This window comes from Protopterus annectens, chromosome 11.part0, assembly GCF_019279795.1.
Source record: "Protopterus annectens isolate FY-2018-M chromosome 11.part0, PAN1.0, whole genome shotgun sequence".
Classification (NCBI taxonomy): Eukaryota; Metazoa; Chordata; order Ceratodontiformes; family Protopteridae; genus Protopterus; species Protopterus annectens.
The window spans coordinates 879,745,228-879,769,204 of NC_056745.1; the positions used below are offsets into that span (position 1 = coordinate 879,745,228).

The 23,977-nt window shown below is 35.8% G+C and overlaps 1 protein-coding gene across 1 annotated transcript in view; it reads left to right on the forward strand.

Moving 5' to 3' along the window:
• Nucleotides 1-382: 382 nt before the first annotated feature.
• MON2 (MON2 homolog, regulator of endosome-to-Golgi trafficking) overlaps nucleotides 383-23,977 on the forward strand; it is a gene marked incomplete in the record, with an annotated part of 2,751,369 nt that continues 2,727,774 nt past the window's right edge. The window contains 1 exon segment of the mRNA XM_044088289.1: nucleotides 383-914. Coding sequence (XP_043944224.1) covers nucleotides 807-914 — 108 coding nt within the window.

A 23,977-nucleotide genomic window follows, 5' to 3' on the forward strand; every position in this document is an offset into this window, starting at 1 on the left:
GCTAAACACTCAGAAAACTCAAAAAATTAGAAGCGTTAAAAACGCACACTATACATAAACATTTTGCACTGCAAGTCTAAGCCTTTATCCTTACGTCCGTGAAGAAGACTGGCAATTTTCCTTTTCAGTAGCAGTATCTGAAAGCATAAAAATAAAACACATTTAGATGTCCTGGCAACTCATTTTGCAAACGATGAGCCAAAATATTACAACCGATGCTTCTGAAAACGCACCATCCTCACCTTTTGATAAATATTTTGGGGCACGCAGGCGAAAGGATACATGGTCTATACTGACAACTTAGGTAGAAGTCTGTTAGAAAGTAGTATTCACAAATTTAAAAACAACACAGCAGTTCCCCCGGAAAACTATTACAATCAAAATGAAAACTACCTAACTGGGAAACGCTCTCCTCTGTTCTTCTACGTACTCGATGGTCTCGTACTGTATGTTTACGGAAGTAGTAATGACGTGTCGCCTTGGTCATTTTGCATTATGGGATTGGAAAGGTTTAGCTAATGGCGGAAATAACACAGCTGGAAGAGAATTAAAGTAACAAAATATTGCTGCCCATGCAGGTGCTGTGTTGTACCTGATGGATAACGTAAGAGCACTCCCTAGTTAGTCTGGAGACCCAGGGAGCTACCCTTTAGACGCTGACCTCCTTAAGGGTTGCCGGAACTCAGTTTTCCTGTGCGAAGCTGAATGAGTATCTGAATAGTTCCAGGACTCCCAGGCCAGCTGTTTGTAGGTTTGGCTCATCCCAACTTGCTGAGCGAAGTTTTTTCTTTGACAAAGAAAAAAAGATGTCTACTACAACTCCTGAAGCTATCAAAAAATTACTGGAAAACTTGCAGAGTGACTTGAGAGCTCTGTCCTTGGAGTGTAAGAAGAAATTTCCTCCCGTGAAAGAGGTACAGCGGTTTAGCAAATTGATTAAGGGAACGATTTGTGTTTGACAGTGTACTTGTGCACGTTGTGTTTGTTTTTGCTGAAACGGTGTCTTGCAGTGTCAGTGTGTTGTGAGATTAGATTTGGTCTCTTAATTGGTTGTACTTGTATTTGAAAGCTAAAAACCTACTATTGTGTTGAGCTTTTTGGAAAGCTTAGGCTGTCGTATGTTGATTACTCGGTGCAATATAACTAGTGCTAAAGTGGATTTATTATTAAGACTACGGGTACGTTATACTAGTCTGGATGGATCTGCCCACATCTCTGAATAGGTTATAGCCCTGTGGCATCACTGGAAACATTCTTCAGTCAGATGGCCATTGTTTTATTGTTGTGATTGGTGGATTAACATCCTGACAGATTCTGGTTGCGAGTCTTCTCTGAAAGGAATGACTATTATAGAGTAGAATTCCAACGCTTTTACCGATATAGTTGTTTAAGTGGAGTTTGTAGTGAAACAGTAACACATTAGACCACATGTAGAATGAAAGGTACCCAAGTCTTTCGCAGTTTTCAATGCAAATACATAACCCATCAAAACAATTAAATAACATATGACATAAAAGTGTTTGTTAAAGTTTGTATTGTGGTGATCTGTGCCTTTTTATTTATTTGAGATTTGTTAACCGGGTTAGTAGCCCATTTTCAGTGGAGACCCGAGGAGAAAAAGCTCCAATAGAGACAATTACATTACAAATGTTAATAGCATATACAGGGTTTCAGTATAAATAAAATTACAGTAGTAGTTTCATGCCCAGAGAAATATTATGCATATTATACACAAGTTACAGAGAATACATTGAATAGATTATTTCAAGTAATACAGAATGCTTATAATACAGTATTGTGATAAGTAATTACATTTTTTTTACCAGACTTGTACTGTCATGTATACGTGGTGGAGCAATAAAACCTAAGGGTTTAATCGTAGAGAAGGTTAGCATTTAGGGAGGGAAAAAAAGATAAAAACATGGAGGATAAGTAGATGGAAGTCAGTGGAGAGGGTGAGAGGAAATATAGTGGTGTAGTGGATTAGGTAGGGCCATGACAGGGACAAGTCTTAGTGTTAAGAAGGTAGAATTTTAGTTCCTTTTTGAAGTGTTTGGGGTGGGGCATTGATCTGATGTGGGAGGGGAGAGTGTTCCAAGCTTGGGCTATGGTGGATTTGTAGAGTAATTTTCAGCAGTTTTATTGGGGCGGTAGATGTTCAGGAGTAATTGGTTGGAGGTGCGTAGAGTACGTTTAGGGGTATAATAGGATACCAGAGAGGAGAGGGCTGGCCAGGTTGATGGTTTGTATTCTATACTGTGTAAGATTTGTAACTGAGATAATAGGAGTTGTTGAGGGAATTCTAACCATTGGAGAAAGTTGAGTGAATGGCAGTGGTGAGAGTTGTGATGTGAGCTGGTGGTAAATCTGGCTACCTTGTGGTAGGTTTGTTGCAGTTTGGACAAGGTTGTAGTTTGTAAGTTGGTAAGGATAGGGGCAGCATAGAGGAGGGAGTGGAGGAGTAGAGTGAGTCAGGGAGAGTCTAGCATTGGGAGTTAGGAATTTTATATTTCGGTTTAGGTGACCTAGTTTTTGGTGAGTTTTTTCATGCTTTATAAGACATGTAAGTTAAATTTGAGCTCATCATCTATGATGGTACCAAGGAGAGCTTAGTGTGTGTTTCAGGTTCAGTGATGGATGCATGATGGATGTTGGGGAATGTGATGAGAAAGGTTGACTTATGTTGGGAGAGAGAAAATGAGAGAGAGAACAGGAGTTTTTTTTTTTTTTTGGTTTAGGATAAGTTGAATATCAACCATTTTTCGGTGGATAGAAAGGCATCTTGAGTTTGTGTGTGAAGTGCAGATATATTATTGGAAATGGAGATCAGAGTTGAATTGTCAGCATATTGTATAAGTGAGGATAGTGTGCAAGATGTATGAAGATCATTAGTTAAGATGCTAAACAGAAGGGGACCCAAGATGGAGCCTTGGTGTAAGCCAGATGTAATGGGAAGTGGGGAGGAGCAGGAAGAGAGCCAGTGGACAGATTGTTGTCTGTTTGATAGATAACTGGTGACCATTAAAGAGAAGGAGGGGAGAGGTTGATGTACACTCGTACATTAACTGATATATAAACTAATGTCTTAACAGTAGTAACGTATGGAATTTAAAATGTGCATCTTAGAAATTAGGGGTTCCGGGCAAGAGTGCTGCAATGGTGATTAAAAGTTATTTTATATAATTGGAAAGGGGAACATTACAGGACATAAACATTTTTATGTTGCAGAAAGCATGTTTGCGTTTTATACATATTCTGAAGTGTTGATCAGAAAAATGGCTTTTTTTAATTTCTCAACTTTTTGGTGTCACATATTAGTTGCATTATTATTGATGTTTGTGTATTAGTATTGAATTTGGTGCTGTTCCTATTAGAGGCATGGTCTGTTTCTCTTATTGTGAATTTAGTGTGTGTGTGTGTGTGTGTGTGTGTGTGTGTGTGTGTGTGTGTGTGTGTGTGTGTGTGTATTATATAATTTATACATATCAATATAGCCTTTTAAATGCTTTTATCAATCCTTACATTTTCATTATTTTTGTGTTTATTTACCCGATGGACCTCTTTGTTTGTACCTAAACAAATGTATTTCTGTAGGTTATGCAATACGTTTTTATCTTTCTGGGCGTACCTGTCAACCTCTTAGCACGAGAAATCTGGACAAAGCCTAAAATGGTGGTGGTGGCAAAGGCTCAAATTAGGGACAGATTTTAAGTATTGCTCTTATAAATGTAGAAAGTTCCTAGAATAACAAGATTTATGTTGGAATGCATTTTAGAAAGGTTATGAAGTCAGTAAAAACTCGTATGTATGTCACTATTTAGTGACTTCAGTCCTTAGTGGTTTGCCAGAAAGCCACAAATTTTTGAGCCAGACCAGAAGTATGATGCAAAAATCTGGACATTCTGTGGAAATCTGGACAGTTGAGATTGAGACCTATGTTCCTGGTACATTTTTTAAAAATATTTCTAGTGAATTTAAATTCTTTGAGTACGCATCATTATAGGCAAATCTGTACTTTAAAGAGTCTGGAATCTTTTTTTTTTTTTTTAACTTTCATTGATTTTCAATATAACATCTTCACAAAATACTTGCAGAATATGAGTGTCATTCATTTACAAGATAGTAGATGAATACATAATATATACAATCCTATATACAACAGCACTGCATGTGGATATACATCTGGATTAACAAAAATAGTATACACATGAGTGAGCAGATCAACATTACACCTCTACACAAGGTATAATCATTTATGTAGTATCTGAAGAAGCAATCGTATTAAGGGAGATTATTTAACATCTGAGCCACACAACAATTAGGCAGTGTAAAGGGAGAGAAGAGAAGAAGAGAAAAAAAAGGAAAGAAGCAACAATAAGGTAGCAGCCTTTAAGTCTGAATCCTCAGAGTTAAATAGTATGCTAATTATCAGATAATACTTCAAATAAGGTATTCCAGAACTTTTGAAATTATATACGTAGTATATACGTTTCTGGGGACTAGTTTTTAACAGTTTTTGCGAGGTAATATATTTAATCGCCATGCTCCTGAAATCCATCTATGACAATTTAGTATGATCCGTAATGTAGAGTTTGACAAGTAGACAAAGAGTGATTAAAATGTGATTTTTTTTTTTTTTAACCTTGGGATATTAATATCTGTGATATGTAGCACTGCCATTTCCCAGTAAAGGGTTGATTTGTGGTATCCCATTTTTTGAAGTCTCACCTTAAGAGAACACCAAATACTGTGCAAGTATCTACAAAACCAAACTATGTGTAGGATGTCTGCTTTGGGGTGAGAGCAACACGAGCAAACAGTTGAGACATTCGTTTTAAATTTATTTAGGTGGACTGGTGTAAAGTATAAGCTATTGGTAATCATATATTGTCTATAAATAAGTTTTTTAAAAGGGGAGAAAGAGAGAGTAGTTTTAATGGCTGATAATTTCAGTTCCTTAGAAAAATTCAGACCATGCTGATTCCAGTAGTTCACAAATACTACTTTATCTTGGTGTAGGATTGTACTAATCAGTCTATAGGCAAGGGCTACCATGCTCTACGAGTCTGGAATCTTGTGTACTTAAATCTCTGAATAAAATCCTGATGGCATCTTAAAACACAAAGATGATTACTTTTTCGTATAGTTTTATGTCGAATAAATGCTTTCAACTTTCTGTAAATTGGCACTCCATTATGCAGTTTTAGCGTATCCTAAACTGGGTTCCGGCATCATTCTTAAAGGTCTGTAGGTAGTAAAAGGGAAGTTAGCGCTTAACAAAGAAGGCATATTTGTGAAATGGTCTATTACAGTGTGGTAAGTAGTAAGCTTCAGAGTTATTCAAATGCAAACCCAGTGTGAAATATGCAGTGCGAATAGTGAATTCAGTTTATGAAGAAGCAGAAGTGAAGGATTAAAATGCAGAACAGAATTACTGATTGTTGTACATCGAAGCTTGAGATAACCAGGCTTCTAAGTTTCATAGAGAATGGAGAATGTGTGTGATGGACTGCAGTTTTACTTGGAATTAGAATCTGAACCTATGGTATAGCAGAAATCCTTTCTTTTGTTATGCTTAAGCTTGAGAGATGCATTGCAGTCATCCAGGGTTCAGTTTGTGAAGGAGGCAGGAAGGGCTAGCTATTTTGATACCAGCAACAGAACAGGCAGGTTGGGTTGTTGACTGGTTTATCTTTTCATGAACCATCTCACCCATATTTTGTAGGATTTGTGTTGATTTCCTGCGATGGTAAGGGCTTCATTCTAAATTTTGATGCTGACTTTTATCACAAGCTACAGAACATGAATTTTCTTATTTAAAAGTGTTACTGGTATTCTGTCACCTGATCCCCATTTGCTACTTGCTCAGAGAGGGACAACATGTGGTTCGCAGGGTGCTCTGAAGAGAGTCGCCAAGTAGATGATCCTTTGCTCACCATGCACTTAATCTGGTGGAATGTGTTACTTTCCTGCCTTCAGTCATTTGACTGTAATACCTCATTTAGGAAGTTTAAGTGTCACTTATTTTGGATGGTTTATAATTGTATAGCCTGGGAGTTGTATGCATTTATTAAAGCTCATTACTTGCAGTGATCAGTTATAATTCATTTGCATAGTTTTCTTTTCTGATTGGGATGGTGAAGGTTATGTTTAGTCAGGAATTGGTGTGAAATGGGGGATCAGTATTATAGTCCCCCTAAGAAAAAGTGGTATAAGTAATTAAGTTATCCCAGCCATGAGTTTTAACCGTAATCCTGAAACCCAAAGGAGTCGTTAATGCCTTTTGTTTTAATTTAATGCATCTAGTTATCATAACAGCATGTGTGGACCATTTCAAACAGTAACTGTCAATTAAGTTGTTTGCAAACAGCATTCCACTGGTCACTACAAGTAACCATTGCCTGTTAATTTCAGGCTCACTCTTGCTTTGATATTGGTTTTATTACATTTTTATACATAGTTTATACTTTAGTAAGGAGATGTACTGTAGCCAAAATATGAGGATGCTGACAACGACAGTGCATTCAGAAGCTGTAAGAACTTGGGCATACTTGTTCTCTGGTGAACTAGTGTGCCAGTCGTTAAGTTTGTAAACCTAATGGTGCACCATTTAGCATTACTGCAACAACGTGCTTGGCTGTGTAATTTTGTGTTCTGTAGTAGAGCTGTCTGTGCTGAGTTTTGATGTCATCCCTGTGTCCACAGAGCTATGGATTCAGGCAGTGCTAGGAAAAAATGCTCCTGTTTGTATGTACTTTGAGCATACATCTCGAGTGGACTGCATCCTGTTCAACTTTGCTTGTTGTTCGTACTCCTCCACCGCTTCCTTTGACCTTGAATTGAATAATATGATTATTATAAGTAGCTGGATTGTTGTTTTGCTTTTTGGAGGATAACTAGGGGATGGTCGCATATGTTTGAGTACCACCATAATGTATGTAATTTCCACATGTGTGATCAGGTCAGTAGGTTTGTGTGAATTGTAGAATGTCTGTTGCTGTCTGTCTTTCTTATACACCCCTTGGTCTCTGCACCCATAAATTCTCTGCACCCATAAATACACATTACTTCGCTGGTTGACTGGTAAAATTTATTCTGGTTGACTGCTAGCTCTTGGGTTCTAGATAAACAATGCAGGGATCAGTTGCCAAAGAGTACAGCTGGACTGTGACTCATACATACTGTGGGAATATTTAAGTAGGTGTAACAATTTTATCATATGCGTGAAGTGTTTTTGTATGCATGTTTGAAATGTTTTGTGAGCTATTTCAAGTTGTACAAAATGCTGCAAATTGGCAATATAGCACCAGTGGACTCCAGCATGTGGAATACAGTGATCAATAGTGGTTTGCATTTAATTTTCTCTTAAGATATCGAATGAACTGAGGATGTTACATTATGTAGTTGGGGGTGGATGTGATGCAACAGTCTTTGTAATCCAGTGGTAAGATTTAAAGTATTTGTAATAACTCCTGAATGTGCTAGTGTTGCTGTACAACTACCCCTAGAATGTTTGTGCTTAGAATCGTCTCTAAGAGGAGTTTCACTCTCAGTAAATGCAGAACTTCTCCCCCTTCTCATAATGCACCATGGTTCCCATCCTGTCCTGATCTTCCTTGCTACACTTAGCCCGGAGCAATTTTTTGCTACAGATGCAATCTTTTGCTTTTTTTTTTTCAATTTGGGGACTGTAGTCACAACTTTTCTTTAGATTATCTCTGTCCAGATTCACACGCTTCCCTTTTGAGACTTATTTTAAAATATTTTTTCCTCAGAAACGTTCCTTTCTCACCACCAGAGCACAGTGTTTGCAAACACCGGAGAGGCTGCTGCTCCCATCACCACTCCTGTAGCTGGTTGTATTTATAGTCAAAAATGCATACTTGAGGGGGCCGTGGCAATGATGCCAGTCTGTTAGCAGCAGAAATCCATAGCTCTGGTTAAATTTTAATATCCTAACAGGAAATATACTTTAATTTTTAGAAAAATCTAGCTAAAAGTATACTAAAAGTTAGTTTAACATAGACTCTTTATTTTCTAAAAATTAATACATAGTCGAGAATTTTTTAATTATTTCTGTCAAGTAGTTTTCTACTGGAGATCTCAAGATGAGCAACTCGAAGAACCCGCACCAGGAGAGTGCAATGAAGAAAGAACTACATCTTATAATAACAAACATCCAAGAACTGTCAATAAAAATGGACAAATTTGAAAACAAAATGGATAGTATCAAACAAGGAAGCAGTAAACAACTGGAACTTCTAAATGGAATAGTAAAAAATCAATCTGAACAGATTCTTGCCTTAGAGGGAAGAGTAACTGACCTAGATACTAGAGTGACAGAAAACGAGCATCATAATGAATTTCTTCTGAAACAAAACACCAGGCTGATTGAGAAACTGGAAGACCTTGAAAGTAGATCAACGAGGAATAACATAATGTATGAAATTCCTGAGAAAGAAGAGAGTGCTGACATGATTCAATTTCTCAATAAGTGGTTTTCATCAGCACTAAACATGCCTGAATCCCTCTCTTTTGAAATTGAGAGGGCTTATTGGTCCCTGGCAAATCCAGCTTCATCTCTGAGTTCATCTAACCCCAGGTCTATAATAGTTAGATTTCTTTCCTCGCAAGACAAAGACTTAGTGCTGAAATCAGCTTAGACTAATTCCCCTATCAAGATGGGTGGAAAAGTTATTCGTTTTGACAATGACTACACCTCTACAGTCATATCCAGAAGAAAGGAATGTGTTCCTCTAAGTCCTTGAAAAAAGCCAATATTAAAGCTCAAATTCTTTTTCCTTCAAGAATAAAAATCACCTTGCCAGAAAGAGTGAAGATCTTTGATTCCCTACAAGAAGCAGTAGAATTTATCCAAAAGAAAAAAATACTGTTGGACATAGAAGAAATGGAATGGTCATCTCAGAGTTTGAAGAGACGGGCAACAAAAAATGGATGGTCTGTGAAGGAAGGAGCAAGCAAAACTAAGAAACTAAAGGACAAATGAATAAATTCCTTCTAAATTTAAATGCTTTGTTTTATGAATCATATGTTTGATTCTGGAAAGTCTCTATGCTGTAAGGTAATGTGAATTATTTTTATTATTAACTTTCTCTTTTCCTTTCTATATCTACTGCTTCTAATTACATACATTTTATATATGTATATATATTTATATATATATATATAAAGTATTTAACATTCTGTCTCTCTCTCTCTGTGTCTTCTTTCTTCCTATTCTTTTTTGTTACCAATGTTCCTTTTCTCTCTTTTCCCCATTATATGTACTTTACGTACATTTCCCTTTTAAATAACTGCAAATGCTGTATGTCTTCTAATTATTCAGTAATAGTATAATTTGATTTAATACCAAAGTGCATTTTTTCTGGTGGGTCAGTGCTGGGGTAACAAGGTTTTACTGATTAGTGTTTCCAACTAGATGTTTTAGACTCTTTGTTTACATACATTTAAACATTAATACAGTACATTAATGGTGTTTTATAGCAGGGGCGGCTCGTGCTATCGAACTGCGGGACTGCAGCCCTCCCAGGAAAAAGAAGAAAGTGTAGTTGACATTTACATTTCATTTGCCAAATTGCCATAAAAAATATTTCCATTATTTTGCGTTTTCTCAGTCCCGGAACTCGAACTGCGCATGCTTGTCGAGTTCTGTTTTTTTTAACAACATAATAGCAGTATCTAGTATCTGACTGCTGTAAAAGGCAGTCCAGATTAAAGAAAAAGCATCAGTGTGATGCCCAGAATTCTAAGCGGTTTAACCCCTCTGTAAATTAGAAGGGGGTTCGGACTGCCACTTCTGCAGGCACATACGTGACATGGATGGCTAGATTGCTACTGATGGTTCTCGCTCTTTTCTCAAAAAAGAGAGCAAGAACCAATCAGTAGCACTAGTACAGTAGTACTGTACTTGTGTTAATCAAGAGGTTGGGACCGTTGGATTCAGTGGCGTACTGGTGTTGTTGGTGGTGCTTTACTGTTTCGTAAACGTTTTATTTTTTTTGTCTTGGGCAGCTGAGGGCTTGCACTGACTGCAGTGAGAGAGCAGAGAGGAAGATGAGATACATAAACTAACTGAGGTAGGTGCTGGTCTGCTGGAATCGGCTCTGTACCCTTATTTTTTTTTTTTTTTTGCTGCAACTCAAACTCTTATGCACCTGCTGCTGTAAATAATGAAATGGTAAACCTGAAACAAAACAAAGCACACTTACCAATTCAGGAATGAAAAAACGGCCACACAATGAAGTCCAAAGATAACTCACTTGATTATTATTAATCAAGTGAGTTATCTTCTCTTTCGGACTTCATGTGGCCGTTTTTCCATCCGGAATTGGTTAGTGTGCTTTGTTTTGTTTTAGGTAGAAAAATATTACACTACTACACTCAGAAAACAAAGACTAGAACAGTGGACTAACCAGATACAGTCACATGATTACAAAGAGTCACAAATTAGTGGCTGGATAGCATAAAGCATGGGAAGGCAGAGGATGCTGTACTTAGCAATAGATAGATGGCATGTCACGTGGTCACCCTACTGTTGCAGCTCCAGCTCCCATAGTAAGCTGTGATGTGGATAGGAGGATAAAGTATATGACAAGACCTAAACTGATCCTTGCTCTGTTAATACTAAGCATTGGAGTCTTTAAGAAGTGGTAAGATTTTGGCACTTAAGCTTTCAGAAAACATTATGATGAAAGTATGACACTTAGATGTTTCCAGAAAACAAAAATAAAATAGCAAGAATGCACAACAGGGTAGTGATTATATGAAGATAAAGGAGAACTCCAATTCCTTAGAAGGTTTTCATGGCAAAGCCAGATAAATCCATACCCCTGGAAGATCTGTTACTTCCCTGTAGTGTACACTATGAATGGAATTATAGTGCTTAGGAAAAGGGCTCCGTATTAAGGCTTGTTTACACAATGGATGTAAATTAGTTTGCTTCAAAAATGAATCCACAGTCAGTTTTGCTTACACAATGGAGAGAATTATTGCTCTGAAAAAAGGATTCAATATTCAGTTTTGTTTTATTTATTTGTTTATTTGTTTCATTATTTTATTTTGTATGATTTTAAAACCAGATCCCTTTGTCAGTTCTACTGGGATTTGTACGTACACAACACACACACTAAATGTGCATCAAATGGCATGTATTTTAGTAAGAATCGATGGATAGCTACAGAATGGAATGAAAAAAGTGAAAAGAAAGAAAGAGATACTTTAATCTTCATTTTTAAAGTGTTGGCTTCATACATTCAGGTTAATACATTCAGCTTAATGATTATCTTAAAATTACAGATGGAGCTATGAATAGAGAACTATAACCTGTTCTATATCTTAGCTTACTTTTGTCAAATATTTATTAAAAAGAAAATTAATTAATTTACTTAGTTGACATCTGTCCCTGATTGTAAGGATTACAGTTTATTTTGCTCATCATTCATAAGATTGTTGAAAATGAAAATAAATCTTCAAGAGCTGTGTGTGTGAAATGCCCCAGAGAACACATGGTGGTGTGTAGAGAATAACTCAAGCTTGAACCCTTTACCATGGATGCAAGTGGCAAGGGCCTGAATTCCCTACCCACCACCATTTGTAAAAAAAATGTTTGCAGATTTTTGCCTCATATTTGTTCTGTTCCTCATAAAATCTGTGGTTTCTGTATGTCTGTTTTTCCTTCCACAGTCAGTAGTGCAGTGGTGCACTGGTAGCATTGTTGCCTGACAGCTACAGGTTCTCTGGTTTGATTCTTGGCTTCGGTGCCTTGTGTGTGGAGTCTGCAAGTCCTCCCATCTTACAAAGATATGTGTCTGCAGTGTTTCTCCCTGGGCCTTTGCTGAAAATTGGCTTTTGTTCCAAGTCAGACTTTCCTGGTTAACAAATGTTAAATAAATAAAAATAACAGGCATTTGAATTTCAGACGTCATATTCTTCAGAAAGTATATGGTAACACAAAACCTTTTATTCTAGCAGTTTTTTAAGTTTATAACATGGGTATTTGAAATTTGTCCATATGTTTGGGGCTGTATTCCCCCATTATTGACTTTTGTTCAGGTGTTTTGTGCTAAGAGGTTGACGGCTATGGTGAGAACTGAATTCACTAAATGGTAACCATTTAAGTTTGTCTTCCTCTCTTTCAGCTGATTTTGCATAGTGGTATGTTGCTCTGACTGTTTTGCACAGGGTCCTGGGTTTAAGAATTGGCAGTGAAATGTATGGTGGTAACACAGCATTTTATTCTAGCAACTTTCCAACATTATACAAGCAATGTTTAAAATGTGTCCCTGGATTTTGGGCTCCCCCCTCAAATTTTGGCTTTTTCCAGATTTCTTGTGTTGCAAATTTCAGAGATGCAGCTGAGTGTCGAGTAGATTTTACAAGGAGCTGAGAGCTGCAGGGGAACAAAAGTTTAATGCTGCTTATGATGAGTCCATTTGCATTGTTAATAGCACAACAGGTAGTGTACTTGCTTTTAGAAGGCTGTAGGTTCTACTCCTGCAGTAAATAGATGCATTGCTCATACTGAACTATGTTGTAAAGGGGGTGGATGCTGCAGTCCTTTTTGCTGAAAATACCTAGTAACTCTGAGCCTGTTATCAGTTTGCCATCCATTCCCTATTGCGATATTACTAGCTTATCATTTTTTTAATGCAACATAGGCAATTTATTCCTCAAGGGCAACAGGCACTTTATTTGTAAATGAAACTGGGAGCCAAAGTCAAGTCCCCAAATGATGTGGACATCCTACAGAAGGGCCTCACTGAGACAGATGCCTGGTGTCAGAGCCATGGCCTCAAGCTCAATGCCAAAAAGTGCAGTGTCATCCCCTTTGGTAAAAACTCTGTACCCATGAACTACCACATAGGCAGCAATCTACTTAACACCAAATGCGTGATAAGAGACCTTGGGACCCAGGTGGACAGAAGTCTATCCTTTGATAGTCACATCGCCACAGTAGTCGGGAAGGCCTTCTATATGGCACACCTCATCATAAAAGGGTTCTCATCCAGGAAAAAAGAGGTCATTGTTCCCCTCTACTCATCACTCATTAGACCCATTATAGAGTATAACGCGCCTTTTGGAATGTACCTCACAAGACCTCTGCAGCAGCTGGAAAAGGCACAGAAATACCTCACAAAGAGGATTACTGGCCTCAAACAAATGCCCTACACTGACCGCCTCAAAAAACTCCAGCTTTACTCTGTAGCATATCGCTTACTCCGAGGTGATCTCTGCCTAACATATAAAGCTATGTCAAACTCAGAGCCGTTGGACATGCTACACCTAAAGAAATCCCAATCCTTCCAAGCTACACGCTCTAGGGACCTAAACCTTGTCACCACAATAAACAGGACATGCTGGAGGGATAGATTCCTGTCCCAGAGACTTCCTATACTCTGGAACAAGCTACCCATCTATGTCAAGCAAAGTTCTTCATTAGCACTCTTCAAGAAAAATCTTGATGAGTGGATGTGAAATGGGAAATACACCCCGGGGATCACTTCTGTCTCTCTGCTGGACAGTGGCATAGGAAAATAACTTTCTTGGGTGGCGTAAGCTATGGTACCTTGCTGGCTAGGCTTACGTAGGCTAGTACCTACCTATGAAACCATGACATATAAAGTTGTTTGCTAGCAGCAACCTCTTCATTAGTTACAGATTTCTTTAATGTGGAATTTAGATGACTTTTACTTCAGAGACTGTGCATATTTACTGATACTGGTGGACTGTAGACGTTTGAGTAGACTTTTATGATGGAAATGTTCTGAATTGGGCAGTTTTGTCATTATTGGTGCATGCATTTTGTTTCATTGTTTACTGGAAAAATGTTCAAAGCAATACATTTAAAATGCCCTCTAACAACTGTATTGTATCGTACAAGGAATATAATTTAATACAATCAGGAAGGTGTATCAAAGAGCACGTGCATGTTTTGTGTTCAATGGGTCTATGATTTGAAAACAGTCCAAAGTTGATCTTTATCTGCCACTGGCAAAACTTTCTTTGAATGTGGGTTTCAATGCTGTTTCAATGAATGTGAGATTTCAAGGGCAGAGAAGTTTTAATGCTAAGTCTGTTTTCATTGTGAGACTGCATTGCTTTGTTTAGCAGATATATATATATATATATATTAGTGTTTGTGCTGTAAAATGCAAAATAAAACTTTCAAATGAAATCCAAATCATCGCAGAAGTGAAGCAGTATGCACATTACAGTGTTTATGGTAAATGGGGGCGAAATAACCAAGGAATGGGACATTGGAATGGCTGCAGGGGAGAGGCTCCATTCGACCATGATTTTGTGAGGGGGGAAGGGCAGCAAACTCAAAGACAGCCCCAGCTGAACTATACCTCTCAACTGTCCAGATCTTTGCTTCTTATTTTTGGTTTGTTCCTCATAAAATTTGTGTTTTTTGGCAAATCTTTTAGGAATGAAGTCACTAAATAATAACGGACATTGAGTTTCAGACATCATAACCTTCAGAAAAATGCATGCTAAAGCTAGACCTGTTATTCTATCAATTGTCTTGAGTTTATACTAGAGCAATTTTTAGTACTGTTTGTATGTTCCCCCAATATATTTGGCCTTGTCCAGATTTCCTGCATTAAGAGGTTGAGAGGTACATGCAAATAAATCACTTTGTAGAATTAGGAATATCCAAACCTCTCAACTGTCCCCAATTTTGGCTCAAAATGTTGCTCTCCCCTAATAATCCCTCTGCAAATTGGCAATTTTGGAAGAAAATGTGGAGGGTTTACAATTTTATAAATAACTGTAATGATCAGAGTTGTAGATTACTTTTATTTCAGAAATGCATGTAGATGCTCTTATTTTGTCAGCTGCTCAAGTTAACAGTACTAATATTAAAAAGGTGTCCCTTCTTTGACAGGTTCCCAGCTGTATTATGTGGCAATTTTATATTTTGCATCACATTTTTGGTCTGTTTTTCATAAAATTGTGGTTTTCTGGCAGATTAGTAGCAAATCATTAAAGACTGAAGTTAGAAAATAATGGCAGACATTTGAGTTTCAGATTTCATACCCTTCAGAAAATTCATACTAATGCAAGCCCTACTACTAGTCTATTATCTTTCTAAGTTTATAAGAGCAATATTTAAAAATTGTTCTTATTTTTGGGCCTGTGTCCCACTTCTATGTATGGCTTTGCCTAGATTTCTTGCTCTGAGGTTGAGAGGTATGAGCCATCACCGTCAGCCAGAGACATTTCAAATTGTGACATACTTGTTGCACCCCACTCCCCACTGTAGTGGCTTTGGATGTGTCCAAGCAAGGCAAGGAGCAGTTGTGCAGTGTAAGTGTGCAGAGTATTCCCCCCATCCAAGGTAAACCACAAGTACGACTGTGGCTTTTTCATCTGTCCTGTCCTTGATTTTGCAGAATGTTCTGGTTTTCTGTCATATTTTTATACTGTTGATTTATGCTTCTTATTATTCAGAAAATGCATGCTGTTGCAGTGCCCTGTTGCTCTGTGTTTAAGTAGCAATGCTTTAATGACCATCAGGTAAGCTTGTCGGAGATTGTTAAGATGCAAGTAAGCTTTAATAAGCATACTGTTAAAGAATTACCAACATTGAAAGCCTTTTTTGTTGTTGCCATGCAGAAAATATTTACCTAACTAGATAACGTATAAGCCTTGGGTATTGAAATGCATATGACAGTATTTGTAATAAAGGACAGGATTACGGTATTTTTCAGAAGCTCATTACATTTGTTGGAGACTTGTAGTTATCTTTGCAGGCTTTACCTGTAAACTAAACAGAATGCCAGCCTATCATGTGTGGTCCATAACTTGTGCAGTAATCCTTTAAGCAATTTAGTTTGAGCTTGTTTCTTGTTTGCTGTTCATTTTTTACTTTGATCGTGTCTTCCCTATGAAACAAGTAGATAGTTGTTGTCAGGCAGCAGGTCTTTTTTGGATAAGAAACATTTTTACAAGTGGGGGTATCACAGAGATTGCTACGTTCAGCATGTTACTTGGTAATTTTATAAAGCTGAATATAAATTATAATTGGAACTGCTTTTGACTGGCATTCCAATAATGTATTTAAAAAGCAATTTCTTTTTTCATGCCTCTCAACCTTTGTGTTTCCATCTAGATATTAAGTAAGTTGTCATGTAGCCAATGTAGTGAAATATTTTTTTTCTTCTACACTTCATTTTGTCTTGATTGGACTCTCGTAGTGACTGGCACCCAGGGCAGCATATTTAATTAAAGTTCTAGTTGTTGTGGTTTTGAGCATAGCTCCACCTCTTTTAGTTGGCCACACCCCATTCCCATTGGCCCCACCCATTCAGCTGTCTCATGCAGCCCCCCCTTTAATTTGAAGTAACCAGCCGCCACTGTTTTATAGATAGCTAAATATAAGTTTTATATACTAGGTTCCTTTTTTAAAAGCTTTACGATCTGAATTTCCTGTCGAAAATACTTTTTTTCTTCACTAGAGACAACTTCTGTTGTGCATAAGCCTATTTAGATACTTTGTAACTAGTTTATGAAGCTTCAGCTTGAGGAAACAATGATGACATCATTTGACCTTTTGAACTCGTTAAATGCTTGTACTTGGAATTATTTTCTCTTGAAATTCTATTATCCTTCACTAGATACTTTAAATGGTAAGTAATGAGTTCTGATAAAAGCATTTAACTCCTTTGAAAATGCCTGTGTTCTCTTGTAGATGCATACATTGTGCAGATTCAGTGACACTATTGGTAAATAAATTATAGCAAGTGAACTAGAAGCTGCATTAGAAAACTCATTATGCATATTAACATTAGACTTATGTTATATAACTAGAAAGTCTTTCGGCTTTTCCTGGTTAGGGGTCACCACAGTGGAACTCCGGTCCACTCATGATTGGCAGTGGATTTTACGGTGCCGAGTTGTCAGCCCGATGCCCAACCTGCACCAAAGGCACACTCATTCACGCACCTACATGCATGTCTTTAACGTCACTCAACTGCGGGGAGGACATGCAGACTCGCACAGAAGGCACTCCAGCCGAGAATCGAACGGGAGAACCTTTTGCTGTGAGGCGACAACGCTAACCTCTGTACCACTGCGGCTTCAGACTTTAGTTATATAACTAAACCTTAGTAACTAAACAGAGGGTTGTGAGGCCCCCCCTTTTTTCTCTTTCTCCCTGTCTCTCCCCCTTTCCTGATGAAAGACGTCAACATAGATATTGTTAATACATGTAAGTAATATGTGTATAATTGCAAAATGTAGTAGTTATTTTGTAATAAGTGTTATATGTTCAACAGATCATTACATGAAAAATGTTAGATGACTGACAAAATGGTTAAATTATCTGATGTTTCTTGAAAAGTCTTGGAAATAATGACAATCTTCTTAACCTTCAGCTTTGAATGTTTATACAGACATTGATCTGATGTATATTTCTGGCATATCTATGTATTTAGAGGTGCTATTATCATATGTGACATATACATATAACTTCATATATATTGGACACTCTCATTCTAATGCATATTTCATGGATTCAGATTTCTTTAGTTGCTTTCATAATGCTTTTCTTTTTTGTTTTTATACTATATTCTAAGCAGAGATGGATAATTTGTGTCATTTGGTACTGGAGAGGTGGTGGATGGATGTTTTAGTTAAGTTTTTAACTAAACCAGAAACTTTTGTTTCATGTATGTGTTTGTAATTAGTTTTGGGTTTTTGAAAGTAGTGCTTAATACACATTACTCATCATGGATGCATAAGTTTTCCGTAGATTTCAAGCCAACACGGAAGAAAGGTCTTTCAGTTAGTAATATCATACACATTATAGTCAATGACTCCTAAATGTTTATCATTAAATATTAGTGGTTTGAACAATAATGTCAAAAGATCTGGTTTGCTTAAATATATTAAAATGCATAAAGCCCAGATCATCTTTTTACAGGAAACCCATCTGTTAAAAAAATATCTACAAAAATACTCATTCAGTGGCTGTACCATTCTGGCTGATTCATGTTTTAAGACTAAGAGAAGGGGCACTCTGATTCTATGGAAAAATACTTGTACTATGCCAAGAATTATAGATAACATTTCAGATAAAGATGGGATGCTAAGCATGGTTATTTTGGAAATCAATAGGAAGTATTATACTTTGATTAAAACATACTGGATACCAGGACTGAGTACTAAATATGTTGACAAAAATCTGGACCTGATTACTTTAAATGCAAAAGGGGAAGTTATAGCAACAGGTGATTTTAACTGCCTATTATCAGGCAATGATGGTTCTAAAAATGGAACTATCATTTCAAGCCAAGAAGTTAAATGACTTTACAAACCAGATGAACCTTTAAAGATATACGTGGTCTAAGAGAACATTATTCCTTATTCTATACTCACTGTTCATATCGGTTTGGTACACAAACAAACATTGATAAGGTCTTTGTATCAAATAATATATACTCTAAAATAAGTGATCAGTCTATAATGACTTGTCCACTTTTGGACCATAATGCTATAAATGATACATTGGCTACACATACAGATGATTTAAGATTTCTACAGAGAATTCCTGTTTATATAACTAAATTAAATGACTGTAGGGAATGGATAATGAAAGAAATATACATGTTTATGGAAACAAATGATGATGAAGTGACTGATACTGTACTATGGGACACATTTAAAGTTTATATATGTTAAAATAAAATCTTGGTACATTAAAAAAGGAGAGAGTGGTACAAAGAACTTTTAAAAAAATAAAATCTTAATGAGATTAAATATAAAAATGATGGCTCAGTTAAGAGTACATCTAACTTAATGAGCATATTAGAAGTGTTCAAAAACCACTATAAAGATATAAATAATAACACACCACTTTTGGAGACAGATAATGTAGTAAATCCTTTTCTTCAAGAAAATGTAACTACTAAGGTGTCAGTGCAACAAAATAACATATTAAATAAACAAATAACACTAACAGAAGTGAAAGAGCAAATAAAAAAATTAAAAGATATAATAAAGCTCCAGGACTGGATGTTCTTGAACTATATAAGATTTTTCCTGAATGTATAATAAAGAAAGTGATGCCTTTATTATGGTTAAGCAAAACTGTACAACACCCCCATCGTGGAAATACTCCGTTATCTCCCCCATATTAAAACAAGGTAAGGACCCCAAATCTTGTGATTCATATAGGCCAGTTCCATTACTAAACACAGATTTTTAAAATTTTCATGACGATATTGGCTAATAGGATAAAGAAAATATTACCTAATCTAATACATAATGATCAGAAAGGGTTCATTCTTCATAGAAAAGTACAAGATAACATTATTGAATTACTATCATTAATAGACATAGCATGTAAATACAAAAAATAAGTAACTGTTATCCTAGATATAGAGAAGGCTTTTGATTCTATTAGTTGGTCTTCTCTACAAAGAATTCCGATTTGGTTTTGAATTCTCTTCGGATTTTGTCAACTTATTAATGAAAATTTATAGTGGGGCACAGGCTTATGTGAAAATTGGATCATGTCTATTCTTACCACTAGAAATCCTCAAGGGAACTAGACTAGTTTGTCCTTTGTCACCATTATTATTTGCTCTTTCAATGGAACCTTTTGCTACATATATCAGAAACAAGCAAAATATAAAAGGCTTTCAAATTAATAAGGTCTATTGTCCTAAGATACAATTATTTTCTGATGATATATTGTTAATGTTGGGTGAGATTAATGGCTCTTTGCATAATGTTATAAATAAATATCTTAAGCAAGTTTGAAAGAGGTTCAGGGCTTAAATGTAATCATAATAAATCCAAAACATTACTGATTAACAAAAATATCAACAAAAACCTGAGAGAGACTAGCCTGTTTAATTGGGAGAATGATGTATTAGAATATTTGGGTGTCAGTATAAAGAGTACATGTAAAGAGTCTGTTAAACTAAAGTACAATAATTTAATGACAATCATTAGTGAACTAATCAAAATATGGAATAAAATGCTCTTCACAATGGAGGATAGTCTCTCTTTAATTAAAAGGATAATTTTACCCAAAATTTTGTTTTATATACAGTCATTGATAGTTCCTTCTCCCAAAAACTTATTTAAAAAAATTAGATTCCATGCTACTTAAATTTTTATGGTTCCCCTTAAAACCAAGGATTGCATGTAAATGGCACATTAAAGCTTGGAACAGTAATGGGATAACATTCCCTAGCTTATATCTTTATTCCAAATCAGTTATAATTAATGTAATATTACGTTGGATCACACCTACCTATATATCTGGCTGGAAAACAATACATGAGATTCATTTAACTGATGTCAGAACTATAAAAAATTAATTTAAGGAACAATATGGAATAAGTAGAGTTCATTGGCTTTTATGTGAATTTTGTTTATTTAATAAGAAGTTTGATCATTTTTCTTATGGCATTAATCAAATGTTGAATAACTTGAAAAATGTAATTGATTGTAATTACAACATTAAACCATTTCTATTTCTTGTATTCCCTATAGCTTACTCCTCTGATTTCAACATCAATACAGTGCAAAAATTAAAGGAAAATAACTTGATTTTCGGGGATCAGTTTATTGAAAATAAGAGTATTAAATTACTAAACTATCTTTTATGTAGTTTTGATAATAGTCAAGACAGTTTGTTGTTTATACACTCATTACAGCAGTTTATAGAAAAAATGGGAGTATCAGTCAACCTAGAGACTGAATCTATACCTAGTTTGATTCAGCTTTTTATTAGGTGTCTTGAAAAGACAATCAAAAATTAAGTATCTCACCTATCTATAAGATACTAAGAGAAGACGTTCTAAAGTTTGACTCAGATTTTTGGAATTACTATGTAAAGATTAATGGAGAACAAATATCTGATGAATCCAAAAAAATGATTGAATTCTACGTGTAGTACCTCTTCTTAGTTATATTGGAGATTGTATACATGGAAATTTATGAATAGGAGTTTCTGTACTCCACATAAAATACATCTTGTACTCAAAAACAGTGAAAGTAAACGTTGGAAATGTGATGAATTACTAGAGGCAAGCCGGGTTCACGTGTTCATTGAAAGTAGAAATGTTGTTCAGTACTGGAATGATTTCAGATATTTTGTAACTGCTTTATGGTCTGATAACTGTCATATTTCTAACTCACTAATCTTATTCAGTGTTCCTATACCTAATGTAATACCTAAATCGCAGATTAAGTTACTCTGGTCAGTTCTTGCAGTTGCAGAAAAGTTATTACTTTAAGCTGGAAAAGTAAACAAGATTTGATGTTTAAAGATTTTATTAATTTAGCAAAAGTTGTTTGTAAAAAAAGAACTGCAAACCATTTGTTATAGAACTCCTAACATTACTCATAAAAAATAGCATGGCAAAAATTAGAAAATCATTTTGAACGAATACTGATACACAATCATTTTATCCATGAGAAGTTATCATGGATGAACGTTGTTGTGTCTTTCGGCTTTTCCTGGCTAGGGGTCGCCACAGCGGAACTCCAGTCCGCTAATGATTGGCAGTTGATTTTTACGTGCTGAGTTGCCAGCCCTAACGCACAACTTCAACGAAGGTATGCCCATTCACGCATGTCTCCACGCAGAAGACGCTCTAGCTGAGAGTCGAACCGGTCAGCGTCTTACTGTGAGGCGACAATGCTACCGCAGCACCACCATCACGGATGAAAGTAAATATTGTAAATAGTTTTGTTATTTTTTTATTGTATTTGTTATATGTACATTTGCATATGTTTATAATGAAAACAAAATAATTTTTTTTTGAAAATAAAATGCATAGTTGCCATGCATTCAACCAACATATTGACATCATTATCTTTTAACTCTGTACATTCTAACACTTCACTGAACCGATATATGCCCATGGTGTGTGAAATTACTAAAAGGAGATCTTTGACATCTATTACAAAAAAATGGATGTTAATCTTCATATTGAACTCTCCCTAATGCTTTCAGAAAATGCCATTTGTTTTTTAATGCATATTTTTATCAGAAGTAATTTGTTTTAACCTATTATCCAGAAATGTAGCTAGTGGTTCTGTTTTGGAACCTCATACTGCTACAATAGGTTGTAAGGCGATGGGGAGAATCTTCCACTGACTTGTAGATTTTTGGAATCCCAAAAATTTGGTTTATTAACTTGTAAATGTATATCAGTCAACTAGTCGATTACTTATTGAATCATCCAACCATAGGTCTGTTTTAGAATAGGCTGCATTAATTTAATTTCTAGTGGCCTCTACAAAAGAAAAAAAAATCAGTTATTCAAATACTTTAACATTATCCATAACTACAGCCCCTCCCTTTTTGTCCATTTTATAATTCTGATTTATCTGTTATTAGGTAACTCCATTTAACAGATTTTACTCTTTTCTGAAGACAAATTGTAAAAATGTTTTTTTTTTTTTTTTTTTTACCTTGAGGGCAAGAAGCCTTAAGTCCTTCTCACAAAGCTAAAGTTGGAGACAATAGGGGAATAAATGTACTTAGACTTACACTGGGCTTTTTCAAATGTTGAATTAAAATTTCTGTCCTTGAACCACAAGACTTAATTCATTTTTCATATGTAAAGTTTCAATTCCTGAAGATGGCCAACTAACTTAAAATTAGAAGAAGGAATGAACGTAAAACCTTTACAAAACAGCTCCCCAAATGTTGGGGTAATATCCAGATAACTATAGTTATTTATTATAAAGCCTTTGTGGTTAAAACAAATACCTTTATTAATAGTTGTTGTCTCTTCTGTAACATCTGCCCCTGCCTCCCCAGCCTTTATTCGAGTGCGAGTTTCCCTCTGGGCTGGGTTTGTGCTATAGTGATATTCCCCCTGAGTACATTCCATGTTGTCTGTTTTGTTCTGCAGCCGTAAAGATTGTTGAAGTAGAACAGGCTGTTCTAAAAAAAAAATAAATAAAGCATTGCAGTATTGTCTAGCTCCATGTTTGTACTCAAATCTGGGCCTTCTTGCTTCCCTGTCGCACGTTATTTTGCTAAATGCCTGATTTTCTCAAGGGCGTGAAGGAGCTTTCTCATTTTTATAGTCATCATCTCTTTAATTTCTTCTTCTTTCTCCTTTTTTATCATGTCACACTCCTTGTCCACTTAGTCGAACACTTGAAAAAAAAATCTTGCAAAGAAACAAGTCATTAGTTATTTCATCCTTTAAAACTATTTGTTATTTCATTTTCTTCTTTTCCCTTTTGTTATCCTTTGGCAGTATATTCATAAGCTCAGTCTCCATCTTGTCAAACAGTTGTAATATTTCCCCATGTAACGTGGACCCTTCAGCTACTTTTTTGGGAAATTTATATACATATAACCCCTTTGGTACATGTTTGACTGTAATGATATCCTTAAAATAGCATTATCCATCTGTAACTGCTTGTACTTTTTAAATTTAATAATTTTTTCTTTCAAGGTACCTGAATAGTCTGATCTGACTGACCCTCTATTTTTGTGTTCGGAATCTGTATTTCCCAGTTTAGTAAAGTCTGAGTCCATGTCATGTAAAGGGTAAGTGGCTTAACTAATTGCATCTTATGGCAAACCGTTTCCACGCTGACATTGATGTTAATTTGCCCAGCCATGCTGTGCAACTCTTTTAAAACAAAGTTAAGCTTAACAGTCATTTGGCTAAAGATACTGATCAAATGAAAGTTCAGAAAGGTAAGAAGTAAACTGAGGCAGTTGCTCAGCTGATTTAGAAAAAAAAAGTTGTGTTTGCATTTGTTACTGGAGGCTACAAACAAGTCAGAAATTGATGAAAAAACATCTATTGATAGTTTATTGGCTCTCAGAAGAGCAAAATTATGAAGTTTATGAAAGTTTTATATATTATTTAAATTGTTTATTTAATACAAGTTTTTTTTTTTAAATAATGTTGACAGTTATTTGTAGACCACTGTGTATATTTATTGTGACTATAGATTATGTATG